Source organism: Physeter macrocephalus, chromosome 15 (genome assembly GCF_002837175.3).
Source record: "Physeter macrocephalus isolate SW-GA chromosome 15, ASM283717v5, whole genome shotgun sequence".
Taxonomy (NCBI): domain Eukaryota; kingdom Metazoa; phylum Chordata; class Mammalia; order Artiodactyla; family Physeteridae; genus Physeter; species Physeter macrocephalus.
Genome location: NC_041228.1, coordinates 36,931,056 through 36,956,611, shown reverse-complemented (window position 1 = coordinate 36,956,611; position 25,556 = coordinate 36,931,056). Strand labels below are relative to the sequence as shown.

At 34.2% G+C, this 25,556-nt stretch overlaps 1 protein-coding gene across 13 annotated transcripts in view; it reads left to right on the top strand.

Moving 5' to 3' along the window:
* The window catches only part of VPS13B (vacuolar protein sorting 13 homolog B), an 802,500-nt gene that overhangs the window by 386,178 nt on the left and 390,766 nt on the right, over window positions 1-25,556 (top strand). For all 13 annotated transcript variants that reach the window (XM_028500192.2, XM_028500193.2, XM_024115869.3 and 10 more), the window contains exons 24-25: window positions 4,403-4,623; window positions 18,382-18,585. In XM_028500192.2, the coding sequence (XP_028355993.1) occupies window positions 4,403-4,623; window positions 18,382-18,585 (425 nt within the window). The remainder of the gene's footprint in view (window positions 1-4,402; window positions 4,624-18,381; window positions 18,586-25,556) is intronic.

Here is a 25,556-nt window from a genome sequence, read left to right as displayed (position 1 = left end):
ATGTTTCCTTAATTATGTAGGTGTCTATGTAATAATTTAAGTGAGGTAAGAAGTGCCATTAGTTAGTGGTAAGTCACTTTAGAAAATGTTTAATTGTAACATATCTTGGCAAGCTGTAGCAACCGAGTGTATGTCTTGTTAGCTGACCATATGATCTTAAATAAATCCTGCATTGCTATAATTTCAACACCTCTTTTAAAAGTGTAAAGTAATTACTGATATGTTAATTGCTTGAAGGACAGCACTAGTCTTTGCGGTTACTTTTAGTTTTAAAAGCAATAATTGTTCTGGTTTTGCATTGTTTATATTTGCAATCATAAGTTTTAAGGAATCTTAAAAAACAGTATTATATTTCTTTATACAGTAATGAAAATTTGATGATTAAGTTATGATTAAACCAGTAATAATTTTCAGACGTCAATACTAGTTAGCACTGAATGCTTTTTCTTAAAAATAAATTTATTTATTTAATTTATTTTTGGCTGCGTTGGGTCTTCGTTGCTGCGCGCGGGCTTTTCTAGTTGCCGCGAGCAGGGGCTACTCTTCGTTGCGGTGTGCGGGCTTCTCATCGCGGAGGCTTCTCGTTGTGGAGCACAGGCTCTAGGTGCGCGGGCTTCAGTAGTTGTGGCTCGTGTGCTCTAGAGCACAGGCTCAGTAGATGTGGCGCACGGGCTTAGTTGCTCCGCGGCATGTTGGATCTTTCTGGACCAGGGCTCAAACCTGTCTCCCCTGCATTGGAAGGCGAATTCTTAACCACTGCGCCACCAGGGACCACCCCACCCCCCGTTTTTTTTTAATACATGCTGAGTTTATAAACATTTATATATGCACAAAGGCCTATGGAAGGATTAAAAAAGTGAATCAAGCACTGAATGCTTGGGTTTCTAGGTATGAAGAAAATATTTCACAAATTTGAAATGAATTATCTATTTTATCATGATTTAATAATAATATTTTTCAATGTAAATTTTATATGTTTATATAAATTTAATATATTTTTAATTTATATTTATATTATTTTATACATGCAATACATTTTACATTTCCTAATACAAAGCAGTATTTTCTTCCAAAGTAGAAATTTGGTTACAGAGCAAATAAAACTATATGTTGCTCATTTTCATTTCCTTCTCTTCCAGGCATTTCAGCAGTTCTCCTCTGCCAGGAGAATTGATTATGCTTTATATCTTTTTTAATGCCTTCATTCCTCAAACATTCCCACTGCTTAAATTAATATCATGTAGAATTAAAGAAACCCTTTATCTCAACTGTCTGTAAATCAGTTTAGTGCCAAGTGGTTTGGGGAAACAGTGTCAGCACTTTTGGCTCATTTATGTTTGTAGAATACACTGCATCTGTTTCCAAATTGTTAACCGTCACAATTAGCAGTAAAATATTCCTGATTACACTATTTCATATTTGAAATAAAAACCTGCCTGAGACATACTGGATTGTGGGACATAGGGAAAAAAGTTAAGGAGAAGAGGAAAGACACCTTTTTGTTTGTTTCTAAAGACACGTAATGACTAAGGTTATGAAAGAAAGAAAACTGAGGGGGAGTATCTCTAATTTTGAACAGTTTTCTTTCTTCATTTTCCATATTGATCTTTGTAAGGTGATTTACCTTGGTGCAAAGTATATGTACTTTTTCCTATAATAAAGCACAGCATCTTTAGGAAGGGAAAGACCAATTCTCTTTACAGAATATTGATCCCTGCCCACCAGTATTGAAGACTGTAAATTAGGTGTTCTATGATCAGGGTCCCTCTCCCCCACTGTTGACACATGTATCACATAGTCTCACGCTGAATTTTATTGATTCATTTTGTCTCAGAGCTTTGCCATATTCACTTTCTTTTACATTAATTCATCTGAAGTTCATTCGTGTTTGCTTATCATTTTTTGAGAATTAATTTATTGGTATTCTTTTCTCTGTTAATAGTATACAGGTTTCACTATTTCACACAGAAATGGAATTTTCAATCTTCCTGCTTTGCTTTTATTTTTTTCTTGTTCTTTAGACAATTTGACTATTTCTGAATTCTGCCAGCAATAAATAATTTTTCTAAAATGAAAGACTCATTTTATAGCCTTAGCACTTTCTAATTAAAGTTAAAATACTAGTCTTGAAGGTCTCAGAATAGTACATGATCCTGGTCCGTCATGGATATCTGAGCATATTTTACAGAGTCCTCAGAACAGTATATTGCCAGTGTTGTAAATAGATGAGGTGCTTTTTATTTTGGTGTGTGTGTGTATGTGTGTGTGTGTGTGTGTAAAAGGAATAGGTGTGCAGGTAATGATGTGTTATGTTTTGATAATTTTTTTCACAGTGATTAATTGTGGGAATGTTTGTCATTACATGATAAGCTCTTCTAGATAGCGTGTACTTTTAAAAATAGATGATCTGCTTGTTAAATAAATGGATGTAAAATATTACCTTAAAAGGTTCTGTTTAAGACTTAGAATATGGTATACCCAATTTCAGGTTATGGTCTGATTCCAAAGAAGAAGCAGAGACACATATCTGAGATAGTACCAATGTCATTTGGAATTCTTTTTTTCTATTTCATGAATTTAAATGTGGTGCTTTTTACCCAACATAATCACCATTTAACATTTCTTGGATAACATAAAATTTGAAAGACTATGTATAGCTCGCTACAGATTTTAAAATATGTAACCTGAAATCATTCCAAAGTATTTTAAGACAAATTTGGCAAAGCCTTTATTTTGTAAATAGCATGGAACTTTGTGTAGGTTTTAAAATAATTTCAGAATTAGTTACAGATGATTTAAAGTTTGTCATTCTTTCCTGGGGGCAAAATATTTTAAGTCTTAAGACAGGCAGAGTACCACGGTGCTGACCACATATTATTATGCAGTTTCCATTGTTTCCAGTCAAGTTGTTGTGGACTGCTATGTAGCTAGATTTATTTTATTATCCAGGTCTCAATTTCAAAGTTTCTAATTTTAATTTTATTAACTACTTGATCAAGACATTTTGAATGTTCAAACATATGAGAATCTATCTTGTAGCATCCCCTGAGTATCACCATTCACAATTCAAATACTTATTTCTGTTCCTTTAGTATATATGTTTATAGCATGATCTACTTAGTTATTCACTTGGTATTTTTTTCCTTACTAAAAAATAATATGAACCTAATAGTACGATGTGTGTGATCTGGTTCCAACTCTCTGAGAGCATGTCCAACAGTAGAGGGGGAAAAAAAAAAAGACTTGAAGGAAAAATAATAACAATGGTAATAGTGCATTATCCTGGGAGTAGCAAGATGGAAGGTGAATTATGACTGGTTTTGATTTTTTTCTTTATATATTATATTTTCTAAGTTATTTTCAGTGAGACACTAGAACCTCTCTAATTAAAAGATAAATATTTTCAATTTGTTTTAAAATAATCTAGATACTTAAAAAGAAGTCTGTATTATACTATCAAGTGCTAGTAGAATTGCAAAGTCAAAAATACAAGTCATAGGAACATATTTTCCATCAAATTGGCATCCCAGTAATGAATATTTACGAATGTTTTAATATTGCGTACACTTTTAATGCTATTTCACAAAGTATTTTATCTATAGCCACAATAAAAAAAAGATAATTTTATCTCATAAATTTATATTAACAATTTTTTCTCTCGTAAATTAATAAAAGAAAAAATTTTAAAACAATGAAAGAAATTTTGCTTTTAATTCTGAAATGTATGAGTACTTTTATTTTTAAATAAAATATACTTGATTTAAAAATAACATATATAAGAATCACCAACTGAAGATATGTACGTGCGTCCTGGGTCTTAACCATCAGAGATTTCTGATTAAGTAGGTCTGAAGTAGAAACCAGGAATCTGTATTTTATATCAGCACCCATATGACTCTGATGCATATGGTCCAACAGACCACAGTAAATTGTTTATTCTTTTTTTATTCTGCAGTCAGATCTGTGGTCACCTTTAGTTCATTTTCCTAATTTTCCTAATTTAACACATTCTCTGTGGTCTCCAAGGTATAATGCATACATCCCAGCAGTTGCACTGTACCACCCACTAGTACAAGGGTGAGGGAAGAAAAAGTTAGAACTTGTATTTATATTTTTATCTCATTTCCTTAATTTCTACTTTTGTATGTTTTATAATGTACATAATTATTGATATAGTATTATGTTATAATAAATACAAATATAAACATTTTTAAAAGGTAACCCTTATATAACATGTAAACTGTTTAACATGTTGGTCTCTGGGATACAGTATACGCTATTTATGACGCCATATTAACCATTTTATATTTCAAATATTAACAGTAGATACCTTACTGTCAAGTGACAATTAACTATATTTTTGTTTGTGTGCCTCCTTACCCCCTTTTGTCCCCATTATCAGGTGATGCCTTTCCTTGGACAATCAGCTTGCATCATTTCAGCATATACACCCTTTTTGGAAAACAAGTGACACTTTGCCTAGTGGAACCTATGGGTTGTACCTCTACTCTAGCTGTTACATCTCAGAAACTACTCACTACAGGACCTGATGCGAGGCATTCATTTGTTGTTTGTCTGCATGTTGACCTAGAGTCACTTGAGATAAAATGCTCAAACCCCCAGGTTGGTACATTTGATTTATGAAAGGAAATTTAAAATAATGTGATTTAAGAACAATTGTTACTCATTTTGTTGAAGGGTTTCTCTTCTATTAAGTGTCTTAAATTATTTTTAACAGGGCCATCAAGATCAGAATGGTTAGATTAAGTATTGCTTTGAAGTTCTCTCAAGTTTTGTAATTCAAACTCTTCTGAAAATGTAATGGTGACAGCATAAATGCATCTTTTGGCTGATGGAATGAAATCAGTTGCAGATGTAGTTTTTTAAACGGTGAAGAACTACTTTACTGTCAGACTGGAAGAGTCTATTGAAGTGATCAAATATAATTTCCGATCAGATTCTCACTCAAAACTTCTTTTGCTCAACGTGTAGTATTTTTTTTAAAAAAAGCACTGTTTACTATTTTAAAAAGGCATTTTGTTAATCCTTTAACATTCCAGTTGGTATAGGCCAAACATGTTATATTCTATAGTTTTATAATTTAGTATCAATTCAGATCTCCTGGGTTTGTACAAATTATTAATTACATATAATTTAATACTTGTTTCTTTGACCTCAAGCAGACTCTTGTATATTTTCTACACAGATTATCAACATTGAATAGTATTTGAAATTATATTTTTAAAACAATACTTTTTAGAGTTTTATTGGATCTGTTAGGTCAATGTCGATAAATCTTTGTTTATTCCAGCATTAGTGGTGACAGACTAGTTTTTAAAGTGTGTTTTTTTAAGTGGGTTCAAATATTATTCATATGTTATAGAGCCTCCTTACTGAAACCATCCTCCTTCTTTCCCCTCTTCTCTCTGCCTTGCTCCACCTACTGTATACTCTACAGTTTGGTTTAACTTTCATATATATTTGTGCATTTAGAAAAGATCGGACCTGCTAATTTAATCTTGGTGATGGCCTTATTAAAAAAAATACATATAGTTAGAATTATGATGAGGCAGTTATACTAAACTAATAGCTTATCCACCATTATGAAAGTAATTTCTTTTATAATCAATAGTAAATTCTTTGAACAATAGTAAATATTCCAGATTAATGGCCATTTGCCATTCTATTATGACCCATAGTAGTATAGAAGAGAATAATTATGAAATAACTTATCTCCTCTTAGATTATTTTTTGAATGCTACTGCTGATGGTTGTTGAAATGCATTTCCTACAGGAAGGAAAACTGTTGTCGGTTGAATTGTGTCTCTGACAAAAGATATGTTGAATTCCTAACTTGTAGTATCTCATCATGTGACCTTATCTGTTAATAGGATTATTACAGAGGTAATCAAGTTAAAATGAATTCATTAGGGTGAGCCCTCATCCAGTGTGACTGATATCCTTATAAAAAGGGAAATTTGGAAGTAGACAGTCACAGAGGGAAGTTGATGTGAAGATATGCAAGGAGATTGCCATGTGAATGGAGGCAGAGATTGGACTGATCCAGCTGCAAGCCAAAGAACACAAGGATTGCTGGCTACCACCAGAAGAAGAACCAGAGGCAACGAAGGATTCTTCTGAGTTCCAGAGCATGGCCCTGCTATTACCTTGAGTAGGGACTCTCTAATCTCCAGAACCATGAAACTATAAATTTCTGTTGCTTTAAGCCACCCAGTTTATGGCACTTTTATATGGCAGCTCTAGCAAACAGATTATAGAGAAACAGATTCACCTTCTTTAGATCCTTTATCACAGAAGCTGTTAAAAGGGAAAAAATAGATTTAGTTCTATCATAGCAACAGAAGCCCATCTCAGCCCATCAGTCCCACTGATTATTTCTATATACTCTGGGGGAAAAAAAAGCAAAAACTAACAACATAAATGAATGTTCCCAATTTGTTTTTTAAATAATTGAATTGCAAAAAGACTTTAAAACAGCTATTATAAATTTTTTTTGTGAGGTGTAAAGGAAAGCAACACTGAATGAAAAATGTAAGAATTCTCAGTGGAGAAGTAAAGTATAAAAACAATCAAATGGAATTTGAGAATTGGAAATACAATACCTGAAAGAAAAAACCATACCGTATGGGCTTAGAGGTGACCTGCACGTGACAGAAGAGTCATTGAACTTGAACATTGTGCATAGAAATTACTGAATTTGGAAAACAGAAAAGAAAAGATATTAAAAATAGGATCGAATCTTCAGTGGTTGTGGGACAGAATGTTCGAATATATGTGTAATTGGAATTCCAGAAGATAAGGAGAAAAAGCTGGGGCCAGAAAAATATTAACAAATAATTGTACAAAATTCCCAAATTTGCAGAAAGAGATAGGCCTTTACATATTCATGAAGTTTACCCAGTCCCAAGCATGTTTATCTTGGACACATTGTGATTAAAATACTAAGAACCAAGGATAAATTTTTTTTAAATCTTGAAAGCAGCTGCAAGAAGATACATTATATATGGTTTAATTTGAATGAGTGCCGATTTCTCATTAAAAACCATAGAGGACATGGGACTTCCCTGGTGGTCCAGCAGTTAAGACTCTGAGCTCCCAGTGTAGGGGGCCCAGGTTCAATCCCTGGACAGGTAACTAGATCCTGCATGCTGCAACTAAAGATCCCGCATGTGACAGCGAAGATCCTGCACGTGGCAATGAAGATTCTGCTTGCTGCAACTAAGGCCCAGCGCAGCCAAGTAAATAAATAAATAAATATTTAAAAAAACAAACCAAAAAACCCACAGAGGACAGAAGACATTAGAACAATATCTTTAAAATGCTAACAGAAAAACACTGTCAAGACAGTGTGCATGTCTCACAGAAATTAAAGTGAAATAAAGACACTGTAGATGAAAGAAAACTAGGAAAATTGTCACCAGCACCTCTACTTTACAAGAAATACTGAAGGAAGTTCTACAGGTTAAAAGTGGTACCAAATGAAAACTTGGATCTTCAGAAATAAAGGAAAACCAACAGAAATGATAAATAGCTTGATAAATCTTTTTTTTAAGCTATTTAAAAAAAATATATGACTGTGGAAAGCAAAATGAGTAACACTGTCTGCTAGACCTTTCAATATATGTGGATTTAATATACAAGACAACTTGGGACTTCCCTGGTGGCGCAGTGGTTAAGAGTCCTCCTGCCAATGCAGGGGACACGGGTTCGAGCCCTGGTCCAGGAAGATCCCACATGCTGTGGAGCAACTAAGCCCATGTGCCACAGCTGCTGAGCCTGTGCTCTGTAGCCTGCGAGCCACAACTACTGAGCCCATGTGCCACAACTGTTGAAGCCCATGTAGAGCCGGTGCTCCACAACAAGAGAAGCCACCGCAATGAGAAGCCCGCACACCACAAGGAAGAGTAGCTCACCGCAACTAGAGAAAGCCCGTGAGCAGCAATGAAAACCCAACACAGCCAAAAAAAAAAAAAAAAAAAAAAAAAAAGACGACTTCATCATCAATGTTAGTGCTGGATGGGCTAAGGGGACCTAGTGGTTGTCAGATTTCTAAATATCTCATGAAGTGGTACAGTATAAATTTAAAAGTAGACTGAAAGTTTTTCTACATATATTATAATTTCCTAGAATAACCACTAAAAAAAAAAAGCAGAAATACAAAGAGATATAACCAAAATGCCAATATATGAATTAAAATGAAATACTAAGAAGTATTCAGATAATCTAAAGAAGTGAAGAAGTGGTAACAGAGTTACATAAAACAGAGGATGGAAGCAAAACAAAAAATAAAATTGTAGGGCTGATCCTGCCTTAGCAAGAATTACATTAAATGTTATGATCCTAACTGGGAGTGTTTAGACCAGAATGCAGCAAACTAAGGCCTGCAGATAAATTTGGCCACACCCTTTTTTTCACATATTGTGTAAGGTTGCCATCATGCTACAACCACAGAATTAAGTAACAGCAAGGGAGAACACTATGTAGCTCACAAAGTCTAGAATATTTACTATCTGACCATTTACAGAAAGTCTGCTGACCCCTGGTCCAACTGCTCCTATTAGGGTAGGAATAAAGCAAGACTCTACATACATTGCCTAAAAGAGAAACACTTAAAATATAAAGAAACAATATATATAAATAAATGCATAGGAAAAAATACACCATACAAACAGCATAAGAAGGATGGACTTATTTATTTTAATATCAAATAAAATAGACAAAAAGAAAAAGTATTACCAGAGATAAAGAAGGACATGAAAGAAAAATGGACAGAATTAAAGGAAAAAATAGGTAATTCTATTCAATCATGTTAGGAAATTTTTATACCATCTCTGTCAGTGGTTGTAAAACAACTAGATGAAAAATAAATAATTGGAGATATAGAAGATATGAAAAATACTGTGAACTCACCTTGACCTAATTGACATTTATAGAAAACTATATTCAACAACCATGGAATGCACATTTTTTTCAGGTGTACATGGTCTCATTATATTAAGAGAATTAAAATTAGTAAAGTATATTATCTAACCATAGTCAAATTATATTAGAAATCAATAATAAATTAACTAGGAAAACTTTAACTATCTGGACATTAAATAATAACTCATATCTGAGAAACCAGATATCACACTTAATTGTAAGATATTGAACTGTTTCCCACTAAGATCAAGAAAAAGCCCAGAATGCCTCCTTCTATCACCTGTTCTTTGTCATACTGGCCATCTTAGCCATTGCAATTAACCAAGCAAAAGAAATAAAAGACACAAAGATAGGGCTTCCCTGGTGGCGCAGTGGTTGAGAGTCCACCTGCCAATGCAGGTGACACGGGTTTGTGCCCTGGTCTGGGAAGATCCCACATGCCGCAGAGCGGCTGGGCCCGTGAGCCATGGCCGCTGAGCCTGTGCGTCCGGAGCCTGTGCTCCGCAACGGGAGGGGCCACAACAGTGAGAGGCAGGCGTACCGCAAAAAAAAAAAAAAAAAAAAAAAAAAAAAAAGACACAAAGATGAGAAAAGAAGTAAAACTCTCCCTATTTTCATATGATCAAATATTTTACAGAAGTTACTGGAGGAATTAAGAAACTATTACTAGAACTAATAAATTTATTATGGTTGTAGGAGACAAGATAAATATATAAAAACCAGTTGTATTTTTCTTTACTAGCAGCTAACAACTAGAAAATGGAATGAATCAGTTCCATTTATATTGGTGCCAACAAACATACACAAATGAGTCTAACAAAAGATGTCCAAGACCTCTACCCTGAAAACCACAAAACACTGCTGAGAGAACTTGAACATCTAACTGGAGCGAGATACCTGTTCATAGATTAGAAGATTCAATATTGTTAAGATGGCAGCTGTCCTCAAGTTGATCTAGATATTGGGCATAATTAAGTTTAAAAACATTTTCTCCTCAAAAGACACGTTAAGATAGCAGAAAGCCAGACACTTGGGAAAAGTATTAGCAACACATTTATCAAACTGTTACCAGAATATTTATGGAATCCTTTTCTACTTGGTAACATGAAGACAAAGAACAATAAATAAAATAACATGAATACAAATAACGGGGAAAAGATTAGAACCACACAAGATGTGTGACTGGTCAGTAAACACATGAAAAAATACTCAACATCATTATTCATCAGGAAAAAACAAAATAAAACATGAAGACATACCACTACATACCTATTGGATTGGCTATAATTTAAAAGATGGAGTATTATGAACCAACTAGAACTCTGTATACTACTGATGGGAATGTAAAAATTACATAACAACTTTGGAAGGGTTTGTGCCCTGGTCTGGGAAGATCCCACATGCCGCAGAGCGGCTGGGCCCGTGAGCCATGGCCGCTGAGCCTGTGCGTCCGGAGCCTGTGCTCCGCAACGGGAGGGGCCACAACAGTGAGAGGCAGGCGTACCGCAAAAAAAAAAAAAAAAAAAAAAAAAAAAAAAGACACAAAGATGAGAAAAGAAGTAAAACTCTCCCTATTTTCATATGATCAAATATTTTACAGAAGTTACTGGAGGAATTAAGAAACTATTACTAGAACTAATAAATTTATTATGGTTGTAGGAGACAAGATAAATATATAAAAACCAGTTGTATTTTTCTTTACTAGCAGCTAACAACTAGAAAATGGAATGAATCAGTTCCATTTATATTGGTGCCAACAAACATACACAAATGAGTCTAACAAAAGATGTCCAAGACCTCTACCCTGAAAACCACAAAACACTGCTGAGAGAACTTGAACATCTAACTGGAGCGAGATACCTGTTCATAGATTAGAAGATTCAATATTGTTAAGATGGCAGCTGTCCTCAAGTTGATCTAGATATTGGGCATAATTAAGTTTAAAAACATTTTCTCCTCAAAAGACACGTTAAGATAGCAGAAAGCCAGACACTTGGGAAAAGTATTAGCAACACATTTATCAAACTGTTACCAGAATATTTATGGAATCCTTTTCTACTTGGTAACATGAAGACAAAGAACAATAAATAAAATAACATGAATACAAATAACGGGGAAAAGATTAGAACCACACAAGATGTGTGACTGGTCAGTAAACACATGAAAAAATACTCAACATCATTATTCATCAGGAAAAAACAAAATAAAACATGAAGACATACCACTACATACCTATTGGATTGGCTATAATTTAAAAGATGGAGTATTATGAACCAACTAGAACTCTGTATACTACTGATGGGAATGTAAAAATTACATAACAACTTTGGAAACAACTTTGAAGTTCCTGGAGGGGGGAAAAAAACAAAAAACCATACGACCCAGCCATTCTTCCCCAAGTATTTCTTCAGGGAAACAAAAATGTATATCCACTCAGAGACTTTTACATGGATGTATTTAACAGCTTTATTTGTATAGCCAAAAACTAAACATAATCCAAATGTTCATCAGTAAGTGAATTTAACAAATTAAACAAATTATGGCTTATCCATACAATGTAATACTATTCAGCCATAAAAAAGACTGAGTTATTGATAAAATGCAAGATCATGAAAAAATATTGCAGTCATTACACTGAGTGAAGGAAGCCAGACCAAAAAAGAGTACTTACTGTATAATTCCATTTATATAAAATGTTTATAATGTGTAAACTACTACATTGTGACAGAAAGTAGGTTCCTGGTTGCCTGGAGGCAGGGCAGGGAGAGGGAAGGAGAAGGGGGTGGTAGGAAGGATAGACTACAAAGGGATATGAAGAAACTTTTGAAGATAATAAGAAAAAATTTTTTATTCATAGTTTATATTTAGTAGTAGCTCAGTCCCTATATAATAGACAGCTAACTACTACTTGGAGTTATCTACCAGAGACCTTATATTGTAGACACTTATTTTAGGCGTCATTATAGCCTTGGGAGGATTGTCCTACTCCACATGTTCTGGTTATCCATAGCTATCCCAGCTGAGAATAAATTCTGTTCCCATTATGGTTTTAGCCTGGGACTCCACTATTATTAATCTTTTTTTTTGGTGGTATGCGGGCCTCCCTCTGCTGTGGCCTCTCCCATCGCGGAGCACAGGCTCCGGACGCGCAGGCCCAGCGGCCATGGCCCACGAGCCCACCCGCTCCGCGGCACGTGGGATCCTCCCAGACCGGGGCGCGAACCCGGTTCCCCTGCATCGGCAGGCGGACGCGCAACCACTGCGCCACCAGGGAAGCCCTATTAATCTTTAAAAAAATTTTTTTCTTTTACTTTGAGATACTCAGTAGTATGGTGATTTCTGTGGAGTCTTACTAAATGTAGGACTGTGGCTCAAAACTAGAGCTCTGGGATATCTTCTTTAGATATTCACCGTATTTAGAACTAAGCTCAGGTTTTGTTGTTGTTTTTTAAATATAAACCAGTTCTAAGCCAAGTCATCACATAAATAGAACTTATGTTTGGCCTGGTATTACCTTCTTATGTCTGCTCCTTCCTTTTGTCCTTTCCTTGATCACTTGACTCACACGGGCTCCTTGCTGCTGCTCCCCAAATACTAAGGGCCTTTTTTTTTTTCTTCTTGCCTGAGAATTAAACCAAGACTGAATGAACCTCATGCCCTGAGAATCCCTTTGCACCCAAAGTGTAATGAATTTTATTTATTCACTTAATTCTACTTTATCTTCTTGATAAGTCCTGATAAACCAACTTCTGTAAAATTGTTAGCAACTGCTATATCCAAAGTTGATCACCAGGTTGTTGGGAAGTTTAAGTGAGATAGTTATGAAAATACTTTGCAAACTCTCAAATGGTATATGAATGTCATTTTGTTAGTTTAGATTGACTCTGATATAAAATGTGAGATCCTCTATGTAAATTGGTATGAATATCCCTGGTGGAATGTGGCGGTATTCCTGAAGGGACAGGAAGTCACAAAACAATATAGCACTTTGAAGAATCAACATGTACTCAAAAAAAAAAAAAGTAAGGAGTAAGTACTCTTTTATATCCTTGTGTGCCAGATTAACCTAAATTTTAATGGTAAAACATGAGACTCCAAATAAACCTCTTTTTTGTGAGTGGTTGCTTTAGCCTGTGCTTCCAGACTCCCTCTGGATTCTGTCAAAATTACAAAGGATGACTTGATTTTTTTTTTTCCTAAGTGAATTCAGCAGATATTTATTGAGTGCTACATGTAGGCCAGAAATGAGGGGAGAAAGATTAATAAGATAAATACATGAAGAAGGCCATGCCTACACACATCATAATCCAACTGTTGAAAGCTACGGATAAAGAGCATATCTTGAAGGTACCATGAGAAAAAAAATGACACATTACATGAAAGAGAACCAAGATTTTGTTAGCTTACTTCTCATAAGAAACTGTAGTGATCAAAAGAACAACATCTTTAAATCGTGAAAATTAAGAAAAATAAAAGCCTCTCAACCCAAAATTCTAAGTAAAGAAATATATAACATTTATGAATGAAGGCAAAATAAAGACATTTTTCGTATGAAAGAATCTATCACCAGTAGGACTGCACTACAAGAAATCCTAAAGGAAATCCTTCATGCTGAAGGGAAATGAAACCAGGTGTTTGAGCAACTTTTCAAATGTTTATTGGCCGTTGAGTTGGCTCTTTTGTGAATTGACAGTTCATGTTGTTTACGCTAATTTGTATTTTCCTGATTATTAATAAGGATGAACAGATTTTTCAGTGTTTATTGGCCAGTTAATTTTCTCTTTTATGGTTGATATTTCATATCATTTACTTAATTTTTCTATTAAATTTCTTAGCAATTTGAAGAGCCTCCCTTATATTCTATAAATACAAACCCTGTATCTGTAATGCAGTTATTTGCCTTTAAACTTTATGGCATCTTTGGCCAAAAACGTTTAATCTTTCTTAGTGAAATATATCTATATGTCTCTTTTTATTTTCTGGGTGTCCTGCCTTATAAAGTGTATCGTGGGCCCTAAATTCCAAATATCCATATGCATATAAGTTCCTAAAATTTCTTTTACTATTTTTATTTTTCCTTTTAAGATTAATGACCCAAAATAAACCTCTTTCTTGTGAGTGGTTTCTCACTGATTAATCTGGGGGGTTTTTTTGTTTCTTATTTGTGTTTTTTGTGAAGTACTTCTTATTCTTTTTTGTGCCATGGACTTCTTTGATAATGTTATAAAAGCCTTTTCCCCAGAACATTGTATATGCCCACTAAATTTCACATACACTGTCAGAAGCTTTATGAACTTTGGATTATAGCCAGTGTATAAGCTTCTTGATTCCATTCAAGTAATTCCTACTTCAGTACCATTCTTTTGTTTATTAGTTAGAGTGACGTCAGAAGTGTTTGCACTTGTACAGTAATTAATTTGGTTCATTATTGCTCAGAGCCCTCAAGTAGTTTATATACTCTAAAATATAGTGCGAGCTCTATATGTAGGGCAGGCCTAGACCAAATTTATTGTCATGTCTGACACTGTTGTAGATCTCTGTATCAACTACAGAGACCTAAATCGCTGTGTCAGTTCCTGGAACTCACGGCCATTAAAAGCCTTAGACACTGTAAATATTTAACCTGGTTGAATATTCAGAGAATTTGTTCCTCGGAGTGATTTCCACCAACCTTGCCTTTTATCTTAAGTGTTTTACTAAAGTTACCCAATTCCCTTTAATGTCTTTAGGCACTAGTCTCTCAGACCTTAAAAATTGTGTTCATTCCAAAATTAAATGAATTCTCTTTAATATAGAATCTTCTTTAATAAATAAAATTTCAATTTTCCCTCTACCAATAAATTGATACATTTTGTCTACCTGTAAGGCATTCCCAGAAACATACAACTATCTTTGCATTTTGGGTTTTAAGTTGTAAAACTAGAGAAATAATGGGTTTTATGCTCCTTTCCTATCCATTTTGTCATAGTTTTTATTGCTGTAAGTTCAGTTTTCACCAAGCTAATGGAATTTGGCATTACTGTCTAAGAACACAAGCATTCAGTTTGGACAAAACTGGATTTGTATTCTTACACAAATCACCCATTTTTAATTTCTCTGAGCTCCTGATTTTTATTTTTATCTTTTAAACAAAAGTAGACTAAGTGTAATGCTCTGTATGAAAAGGATGTTTTTGTTTTTGGCAGAAACTCTTTCTTTTGAAACTAAATTTTAATGATTAGTAACAACCTGCGTGCCAAATGAAATAGCCTTTCTAAATTCATATTCACTTACAGCTCTTTTTTGTTCAACATGGATCAGTAATTGCTTGTTGAAGTTCCGTTCCTGCTTGGTTTCCATTGACATTGTATATCCATGCTTCTTCTTCTTCATGTCTACCTTTCTATTTACTCTTCTATCTGACTCTCCTAATACGCTGCAAAACTTGTCATGGCCCCTATGTCATGTCTTGTTCATTTCCTGCACTTGGCTATTGCTCTTGGTATTCTTATGACTGGAATGGCTTTTTGCACCCACTTAAATCCTATCTATCCTTCAAGAATGTATTTCCTTGAGGTTTGTCTCAGCCTCTCCAGTCCAATTAAGTCTTCTTTCTGACTGGTTATAAGATTAAATGAGAAAATATATGTGCAGTTAATTTTTCAACAATAAAATGTTACTTTTTAAATATTTAATATCTTGCATATCAAATTAGTATTTGATATGCAAAATATTATTGATATTCAATCACCTTCTTACATAACCCATATAAAGCTGCCTCACGTGGTGCTCATTTTTAGAGATCTTTTAAAAAACTTTTATTGGGGTTGACATAAATACAATAAACTGCACATGTTTAGATTATCTAATTTGATAAGGTTTGACTATGTATACCCATGAAATCATCTTCACAATCAAGATAATGCATTAATCCATCATCCTCAAAAGTTTCTTTGTGCCCCTTTATAATCCTCCCTTTTACTCCTCCCCCAATCCCAGGCAATCACTGATACTGTCATTATTGATTAATTTTCATTTGCTAGTATTCTGTATAAATGGAATCATACAGTTTGTGTTCTCTCTCTCTCTCTCTTGCCTAGCTTCCTTGATTCAAGCATAATAATTTTGAGGTTAATCCTTGGTTTTGCATGAATCTATAATTTATTTCTTTTTATTGCTAAGTATTCTGTTGTATTGTTGGTTAACTTATTGGTTAGCATTTGAGATTTTTTCCAGTTTTAGACTATTACAAATAAAACGTCTATGAACATTTTTATATAGGTCTTTGTGTGGACATTGACTTTAATTTTTCTTGGGGAAACACTTAGGAAATGGCTCATTCACATGGGAGGTAGATGTTTTTTTCAGAAATGGCCAAACTGTATTCTAAATTTTGCATTCCATCAGAATAAATGAGAGTTTTAGCTGCTCTACATCTTTACTCATACTTGGTCTGGTTATGCTTTTTAATTTCAGACATCTTAATAGGTAGATAGTGGTAGCTCATTGTGGCTTTAGTTGGCATGGTTTTCAGTACAGCTTGAAGGATAAGAGTTGAACATTTATCTGCAGCATTTTTGCCCTATTTTTAAAAACCTCTGAATTTGTGAAGTCTGGATTCTATGATAGCGACTTTCTTCTTTGAAAATAATAATACGTTTAAAGTTTATGTCAGTGTTTGCTTGGCATGCTGAATACACAGTGTACTTGGTGACATTCATATACAATTTTTTAACGGTAACGGTTAAAGGAAACCAGAAGTAGCGACAATAAAAGCGGCATCAATTCTCTTAGGTAAATAAACCTTATGCCTTTGAAAGTATTTAGAAACTGTTTATGCTTTCCTTATTTGTCGGTTCTAATTGTTTAAGAAAAAGTAAAATAATCTTTTTAAAAAATTTGGTTTGGAACAAAATGGTTTCTTTTTAGAAAATAGTCATGATTATAAAAGACAAAAGAATTTGAACTAAAATTTTTCTAAGAGCTTTTTTGTAGGATCTCTAGCCATTAGATTTTTTTTAAACAAAAAGAGCTATAACCTGAGATTTGAGACTTCATCACACAAAAAGCAGGAGAAAACTGTAACCCATATACTGTTTTATATCAAATAAGGATTGACAACACTGTTTTTAGGCATCTGTTCTGCCCACATAAGAAGCCAGCTTTATCATCTGGATGTGTCCTGGGGCTGAAACTTCTTATAAATATGAGAATTTCTTTCTTTCTTTTTTTTTTTTTTTTTTTTTAATGGCAAGCAGAATATGGTATCCAGCTGTGGATTTGCTTATACATTGTGTTTGCATTTTTCCCCCTAGGCTTGTTTTATACAGTATATGGCAATATGTTGTCATACAGATTCCATGATTAATGCTTATTTATGAAATCTTATGTAAATATCTTAGAACTTAGTCAAACAACGCGCAAGTTAAACAATTTTTTTTTCTGAATATTGGAATGACAAATCTGAGGGGAATAGTAGGTTGGATAGTTTATGTTCTTTATCTATAGAACAGTCTCATATGTAACATTTTCCTTTTACTATTCTGTGTTATATCTTTCTTTTTTACTTTATTTTGCTGGGCAAGAGATCCAGTTTCAGATTTATTCTTCAGAAAACAGAGAAAGTTTAAATGTGTAAATAATTCAGAAATAAGAATGGTAATTATTTCGTGTATAACTAAATAATCATGTTTACTAGGATATATTTGACTTCTAATTTTGATCCTGACCTCTGTTTAAGAGGCATTTCTTTGTGGTTGTTCTATTAGTCATATATTAAAAGAAATCTACTGTCCCATAATAAGCTGTTTTATTAGCATTATTTTATTAGCATTATTTTCCCACAGAAATGCTAAATTGCTTATAAAATATCAAAATGTGACTATATGGCAAATTACAAGTGTGAATAAATTCATTATATTTCTCAAATTCAATTCATGATAAAATGTTTAATATTATGTGTGTGTATATATATATATATATATATATATTTTTTTTTTTTTTTTTTGCTGCGGAGCACAGGCTCCGGACGCGCAGGCTCAGCGGCCATGGCTCACGGGCCCAGCCGCTCCGCGGCGCGCGGGATCCTCCCAGACCGGGGCACGAACCCGCGTCCCCTGCATCGGCAGGCGGACTCGCAACCACTGCGCCACCAGGGAAGCCCTACTGTATATTTTTATATGAATTATTTTTCTCTATATCTCATCGGAATTGTGGTATCATGACAAAATAGTCATGATCATATATATAATAATTACAGTATATATAATATATAATAATTATATATCACAGATTATAGGTCATGATATAATACTATGATCAGTGATACACTGATAGATTTTTGTTTCATATATTATTTCCCTGCACTTGTTTTCATTTTCTCACATTTAATATTTTAGTTAGTTGTGACCAGAAGTTGAAAGATTTGTTTTTCCTTTTTATTTTTTCCCTTCTGCTTAGGTGCAGCTCTTATACGAGCTAACTGATATCATGAATGAAGTCTGGAATAAGATTCAGAAGAGAGGCAATCTCAGTTCTTTTTCAGCTTATCCAGAGTCCATGGTGGGGCCTGTCCCTAGTTCTCCAGTTAGAAGCAGTATAGGCACAGCTCCTCCAGATACCAGCACATGTAGCCCATCTGCTGACATTGGAACTACTACTGAGGTAAGTGTTTCTGAAAAATTCTGTTACTAAATCAAGGGTGGTATATATACGACAGAGTTCTATATCAGTATTGAGAATGAAGATGACCTCATCTCTGTGGAAGCTGGTGAGTTTAGAAGGTTTGTGAGGAGCTATGGTAGTAGTGGCTGTGTATTACTGTTTCTTTTAGGTCCAAGTATTTTAATCACTTTCAGTAGTTAGTGGGGTAGTTCAGGACAGTAGGGGTTCTGTGAAATGGCAAAAACTGAGACAGTAAATGTATGGTTCCTCAGAAGTATGGAAACATAGAAGTTGATACAAAAGAGGCTCAGAACCAGAGTGCCTTTGTTATCTTTAGGTTAGTGATTTTTCAGTCTTGTCTGACCCAAAGTTCTCTCCTTCTTCCTTTTGATCATAGAAGCCTTTCTTTTCATTTTTAACACCATAACCTCACCGAATATGCCAGTGCCCCTTTTAATAACAAATGTTTTATAAAGCCCCCTTTATTATCCTGAAATGAATATAAACATAATATAACCTACATATACATATAATTTCAAAAATATCTGGTATCTTGAATAAAATATAAAGGATTAAAGGAAAGTAATTTAAGGTACAGTAATTATTATTTTAATATATAAATGCTCAGGCATGGTTACATTAGAAGTTATAATGAAGTAGCCAGGTACATAGAATTACTGTGAGTGTGTCTGCCACAAATAGACTTGTGCAGGTCTATGTTAAATACCACAAGTTGGTACTGTTGTTGTTGCTGTGATTTCCTGAGGTAATGGCAAACTTGATAAAGTTTCAAACAGAAGTTTCTATTCTTTTCATTTCAGTAGTTGCATTTCTGGAACTCTTAATATATAGTAAAATCATGCATAAATGCAAAAATATTGTGTTTAGATTTAAAACAGAATTCAGTTTTATGCTCAAATGTTGACTTATAAACACTATTTTTTACCTACTTCAATGTCTGTAAGATAGTGTTCATTTTTCAGGACAGTCCTATATATCATAGGACCTCTTGATACACTAACTGCTAACCCTTAAATTCCAGTAGCGACACCCAATCATTGAGTCAACCAAAAATACCCTAATACATTTCTGAAACACCCCATAGAGGCCTGAATTTTTACCACTGAGAACTACTGTAATATAATTGAGGTAGAAGTTATGTTTTTGTTTTTGCATAAACACATGCTGGAGTAGATCTGTTTGACCCCTGCATAAGCAACTTCTCTATCCCTGCTCATTCCAAAGCTTAAGAAACACAATGACCTACGTGACAGGATTACTTTTTTTCCCCCCAAATGAAAATCTAGGAATGTGCCCTTATGGACTCAATGGGACATATCCTTTTAGGGTAAAAACAGTGAATCCTTTCTTGGAGATTCTTAATATTGTTAGAATACAAAAGTTCTTGCAGTAAAGAAAACTTTGACTTTCTTCAACGCAGTACCTCCGAACTCATTTAACCGAATACCCCTTTATCATAGCCTACATGTTAACAATGCACAAAATACACTTTGTGAAATACTTTGGTATAGTAATCAAAGCTTGGGGTGATACATTGCTAGACAAAGCTAGTACAAGTGAAATTGATCAATGAAGTTAAATATTCTGGACATTTGGCAGAAAGGAGAGTGTTCCATTAAACAGTTCACTAAGTACTGTATTCATTGGAATGTCAAGATGAAAATGAGTACCTATCTTGGGAGTAGTCTTTTAGAAAGAAATATTTAAGAAAACATTGCAAGCCCAGAAAAGACAGGGCTCATGTGGAATGGTCACACCTGTTGGTCATACATCTAGAGCCTGCCATTCACACAAGTGCAGATTGAATGGTACTTTCTAGAATTGTGTAGTGTCCAACCTATACAGAAGGACATGGTGACCCTGATTATAAGATGTAATAGAGATGAGCATGCCCTGCAATTATAGAGAAATTATTAACAAATTCATTCTATGGGATCTGTAGGTATTTTACAAAGGCAGTAACATGAGATGGATCTTCAAAAGTGAAAAAGACATTAGTATCAATTTTGTTCTAGTAGGTATATAATAAATGTGATAGACTAGAAGAATGGTGAGGAAGCTAAGAAAGGGAGAGATTAACAAAGGGAGAGATTTTCTCAGTCACTTAAAAAAATTAATTCTGATTTAAAAAATAAGTTCCTTACATGACTGCAATTAATTTAAACTTAGAATGTTGAGGATTTTTTTCTGATTGGGTTATAAGGATAAATAATGAAAATGCTTCTAGTGGATTTGTTAGTTTTGTATTAGGTATGGATTTAATCTGATCTGTGTGAAAAAGATCTGAAAGTGAAAGAATCTTAATGCAGAAGATTCACATTAATATTCCAGAAAGACCATATAAAGCAGCTTACATAAGGTAACAGAGTTATGGGGGAAAATGTGGTAAATATTTTCAAAATGTACCCTCTTTTGTTTATGTTGTGTGGTTAAGAAGAGAAAGAGGTGAGTGATTACTGGCAGTCCAGTATGGATTTGAAACCCACAATCACTTGAGAAGCTTGTTCCCTGAGAAATATCTTAAAATAATTTAGCTGGTTTGTTTTCCATAAAGGGCAGGAAGATTTTTGTGTAGACAATTTTGATATGGTGATCAATGTCAAGAGTTTGATTTAACTTTACAAATTAGAAGGTGTTCGTGTATTGAACATTTCATGTTTAATTTCTCTTCTTGCTCTCAAGAAAATATTTATGTGGAGATCAAGATTAAGTATGTTTGCATCTGAGTTTAAATTTACCTCTTTGAGAATTAGCCAGTAAATGATGACATCAGAAAATATAGTCATTGTTTTCTCCTTTTTGTATGAATGCTTCATCTATGATTAAATCTGTGGTCATTTAATTCATCCAGAAGTCAGAATTTGTGCCCAAGCTTTCATTTCTCATTTCCTTTTGTTTATAGTGCTGCTAAAATTGTGTGTAATGACCTTTGTAATTTTTATTCCTTTTGTTTTGAGTTCCAACATGGTAGATATGTTACTGTTATCCTTTGAATTCCATTTAAAAAATGTTTTTCTAATTTTCATGAAGTTTCCTGTATATTTAAATGTGTTACTGACTGAATGGAGATAAAGCCGTGTCCTCTCACTGGAGAAACTACTTAATGAATGCGGCTAGGGAGGACAGTGTGGAGAGGTTATGCATGTATTTTGCTGTAATCCATAATAGGCCTTTATGCCTATTTGACCTGGCATTCCCTTGAAGCTCTAGCATCCCTTTGCTCTTGCTAATCATTGACTAATAATCTTTTGATTATAAGAAGACATTCTGTGGACAACACTATCATGTAAGCAACAGAACTGTCTGCATACAAATTTAAATATATGGTATATGATAATCTCTAGGTCCATCCATGTTGCTGCAAATGGCATTATTTCATTTTTCTATGGCTGAGTAATATTCCATTGTATATATATACTACATCTTCTTTACCTATTCATCTGTTGATTTAGGTTTCTTCCATATCTTGGCTATTATAAATAATGCTGCTATGAACATTGGGATGCATGTATCTTTTCAAATTAGAGTTTTCTCCAGAGAAATGCCCAGGAGCGGGATTGCAGTGAGACCTAGAGATTACCATATTAAGTGACGTAAGTCAGAGAAAGACAAATAGCATATGACATCACTTACATGTGGAATCTAAAAAAAATGATATAAATGAACTTATTTACAAAACAGAAATAGACTCACAGAGATAGAAAACAAACTTATGGTTACTAAAGGGGATAGGGGTGGGGGGGAGATAAATTAGGAGTTTGGGATTAACATCTACACACAGGGACCTACTATATAACACAGGGAACTATACTCAATATCTTGTAATAATCTATAATGGAAAACTGAGTCTATAATGACTCAGTTCCCAGTCATTACCCTGACTTTGTGATTCCTCTTCATTTCTGACATCTTGAGATTTCCCTTTATTTATTTCAAGTTTGACTATTACATTAGTTAGAAAAAGATGGCATTCTCATGAGGACAAAGGTGTTGACTGGGAAGGGAAACCACAGGAGATAGTATAGTACCTGGAGCTAGTAACGCTGGGATCTTTTTGCCATAAATAGGCTTACGGGCAGAGAGAACAGGGAATAATACTGACTTCATTCTCCTCCCTCCTTTCTATCTCCTGCCATGTTCCTCATTAGCTGAAAATGACCAGAAACCAGAGGACAAGAATATTTGTACATATTGTTCACATTGGTTAGCCTCCCGGGTAGAGAAGGTATTAATGATTGAAGAGTAGGTCTACAAGACCAAAGAAAAGATAATACAGCACTTTAATGTATTAAAACAAATTCTTGTGTTTTATCTAGAATTTCAGTGCTTTTGTAGTAGAAAAGGAAAACATTCATTTCAACTTAGTCTGCCATGTTACTTGAATTTAAATTTCTTTAACATCATTGAGTACTAAGAACTGGTCTTTGGAATCTTTGTTTTTCTCATTCTGCCTTGTACATATTATATTAGATTCTCAATATCATTGGTAACTTTTTTTGCTGAATTTTTTTTTATTGTGGTAAAATATAAGTAACATAAAATTTATCATTTTAACCATTTGTATGTGTACGATTTCGTGGCATTAAATGAATAATCTCAGTGTTGCACAGCCATAACAACTATCCATTTCCAAAACTATTTCATCATTTCAAACAAAAACTCTTTTCCCATGAAACAGTGACTCCCCATCCTCCCAACCCCATCCCTGGTAACCTCTACTGTACTTTCTGTCTCTGTGAAGTTGCCTATTCTGGGTACCTCATATAAGAGGAATCATAAGTATTTGTTTAGCTTATTTTATTTAGTATAATATTTTAGAGATTCATCCAGGTAGTAAGATGAATGTTTTATACGTTCATCCATGTATAAGAATTTCATTGTCTTCTATGGCTGAGTGTTACTCCATTTGTGTATATAGCATACTTTTTTTATCCATTGATCTGTTGATGGACGTCTGGGTTATTTGCTCCTTTTGGCTATTATGAATAACGCTACTATGAACATTGGTGAATAAAGGTTGATTAACTCTTAATGAAGTAATTTTGCCCTGAAGATATTATATGCATTTTATATGACCTGTGCCTGGCAAACCATTTCCAAACTAATACCAGAAATGCTATTTTAATTTTCCTTTACCTGTTGAAATATTGGGTTGGCCAAAAGTTCGTTTGGGTTTTTCCAGAAGATGTTATAAAACACCCGAAAAAACTTTTTGGCCAGCCCTCTATGTTGATAACTGAGTTATTTGGTATAAAAATTAGGGGGTAGAGGAAAGTGAATGCAGAATCATTAAATATACTTTATTTAGTACTGATTTTCTCAGAAGAGCACATTTCTGTCATTTTAATGAGATTTGCTTAGTACCAGCATGAATGGTATAGAATTAAAATGGCATTTAATATTATCCCTAAATGTATTCAACATATTTCAAAGTTTTGCCAAAAAATGTGGTGCTAAAGGGAAAAAAGTGAAAATTAGAAGTCGTTTATTTAGTTTCCCTAGTAACCTTGCAAACAGAAAAATAGAATGCTAGTAATTTATTTTCTCTAAGGTGTATTTTTTTTTTTCTCCTGGGGAAAACTAGCTAAATTCTGTGTGCTACTTCCCACTTTTTGTCATAGACTCTCTACTTTGTCCGCTTTAAGAATTGCCTTCCTCTGACTTTGGTGTAATAATTTTGCAGAGCTTGACAAGTGAGAAAGATGTTTCTCTTAATTCCATCAATTTACAGCTATACTATTGAAAGGGATTGTTGGAAGAAGTCAGTATCACACAAAGTAGGGACTGGACCAGCTCATCTGAGTGTGATTCTAAGTTAATGGAATCTATAGAGGTCACTTTGGAATCAGACAACTTGAGTTTTTAATCTCTGCAGTTTATGATCACATTTTATTTTTTTATTTTATTTTATTTTATTTTTTTGCGGTACGCGGGACTCTCACTGTTGTGGCCTCTCCCGTTGCGGAGCACAGGCTCTGGATGCGCAGGATCAGCGGCCATGGCTCACGGTCCCAGCCGCTCCGTGACATGTGGGATCTTCCCGGACCGGGGCACAAACCCGCGTCTCCTCGGCAGGCGGACTCTCAACCACTGCGCCACCAGGGAAGCCCATATGATCACATTATTTAACCTCTGTGCTTTAGTTTCATCATCTCTAAAAGTGGGGATAATGTTAATATTCATCTCAATATGTTAGTACAAATATTAACTATGTGTCGTTTGTCCGTATACTCTATGAATGTGGCTCATTCGTCTATTTGTGTTTTCTTTAATTTCAATAAGATTTTAGTTTTCTTTTTAGAAGTCTTGACCATTTTGTTATAGGAGTACACTTCAGTATTTGGCACTTTTATTCAGTTGATACAATTATATATTCAGTACTTGTTTCTTCTTCTTTATTCCTTTAAGGTGACTAGTAACTTTGGTTGATTTTCAAATATTAAGCTGATCTTGCGTTTCTGGAACAAACCCAACTTAGATGTAATATATTTTCCTTTTCATATCTTGCTGGATTGTGTTTGCTAATATTTTATTTAGGGTTTTGGTTTCTTAGTCATGAGTGATACTGGCCTTTAACTTTTCTTTTACATAATATCTTTGTTGTATTTTGGTATCATGATTACACTGTCTTCACAAAATGATATGGGAAGTGTTCCCCCTTGTTTTATTATCTAGAAAAACATGTTTTGTGTGGAAATTCTCACAGTCACTGTATATTCCCATGATAATCAACAAGGTAATCCTAATTGAAAAGGCACTTGTGTATAACACATACCTCATCCAAACTGGGTCTTAGTTTAGGCATTCTTTGCATCTAGAAGAAGTTTTAACTTAGAAGATTATTAGAAAAGAGGTAAGGACTAGATAGACAAAATACACTAATGTCATCAACATAAAGGGAATATAGGCAAGCATCTTGTTCCAGGTTCCCAACTCCAACAATGCTATTG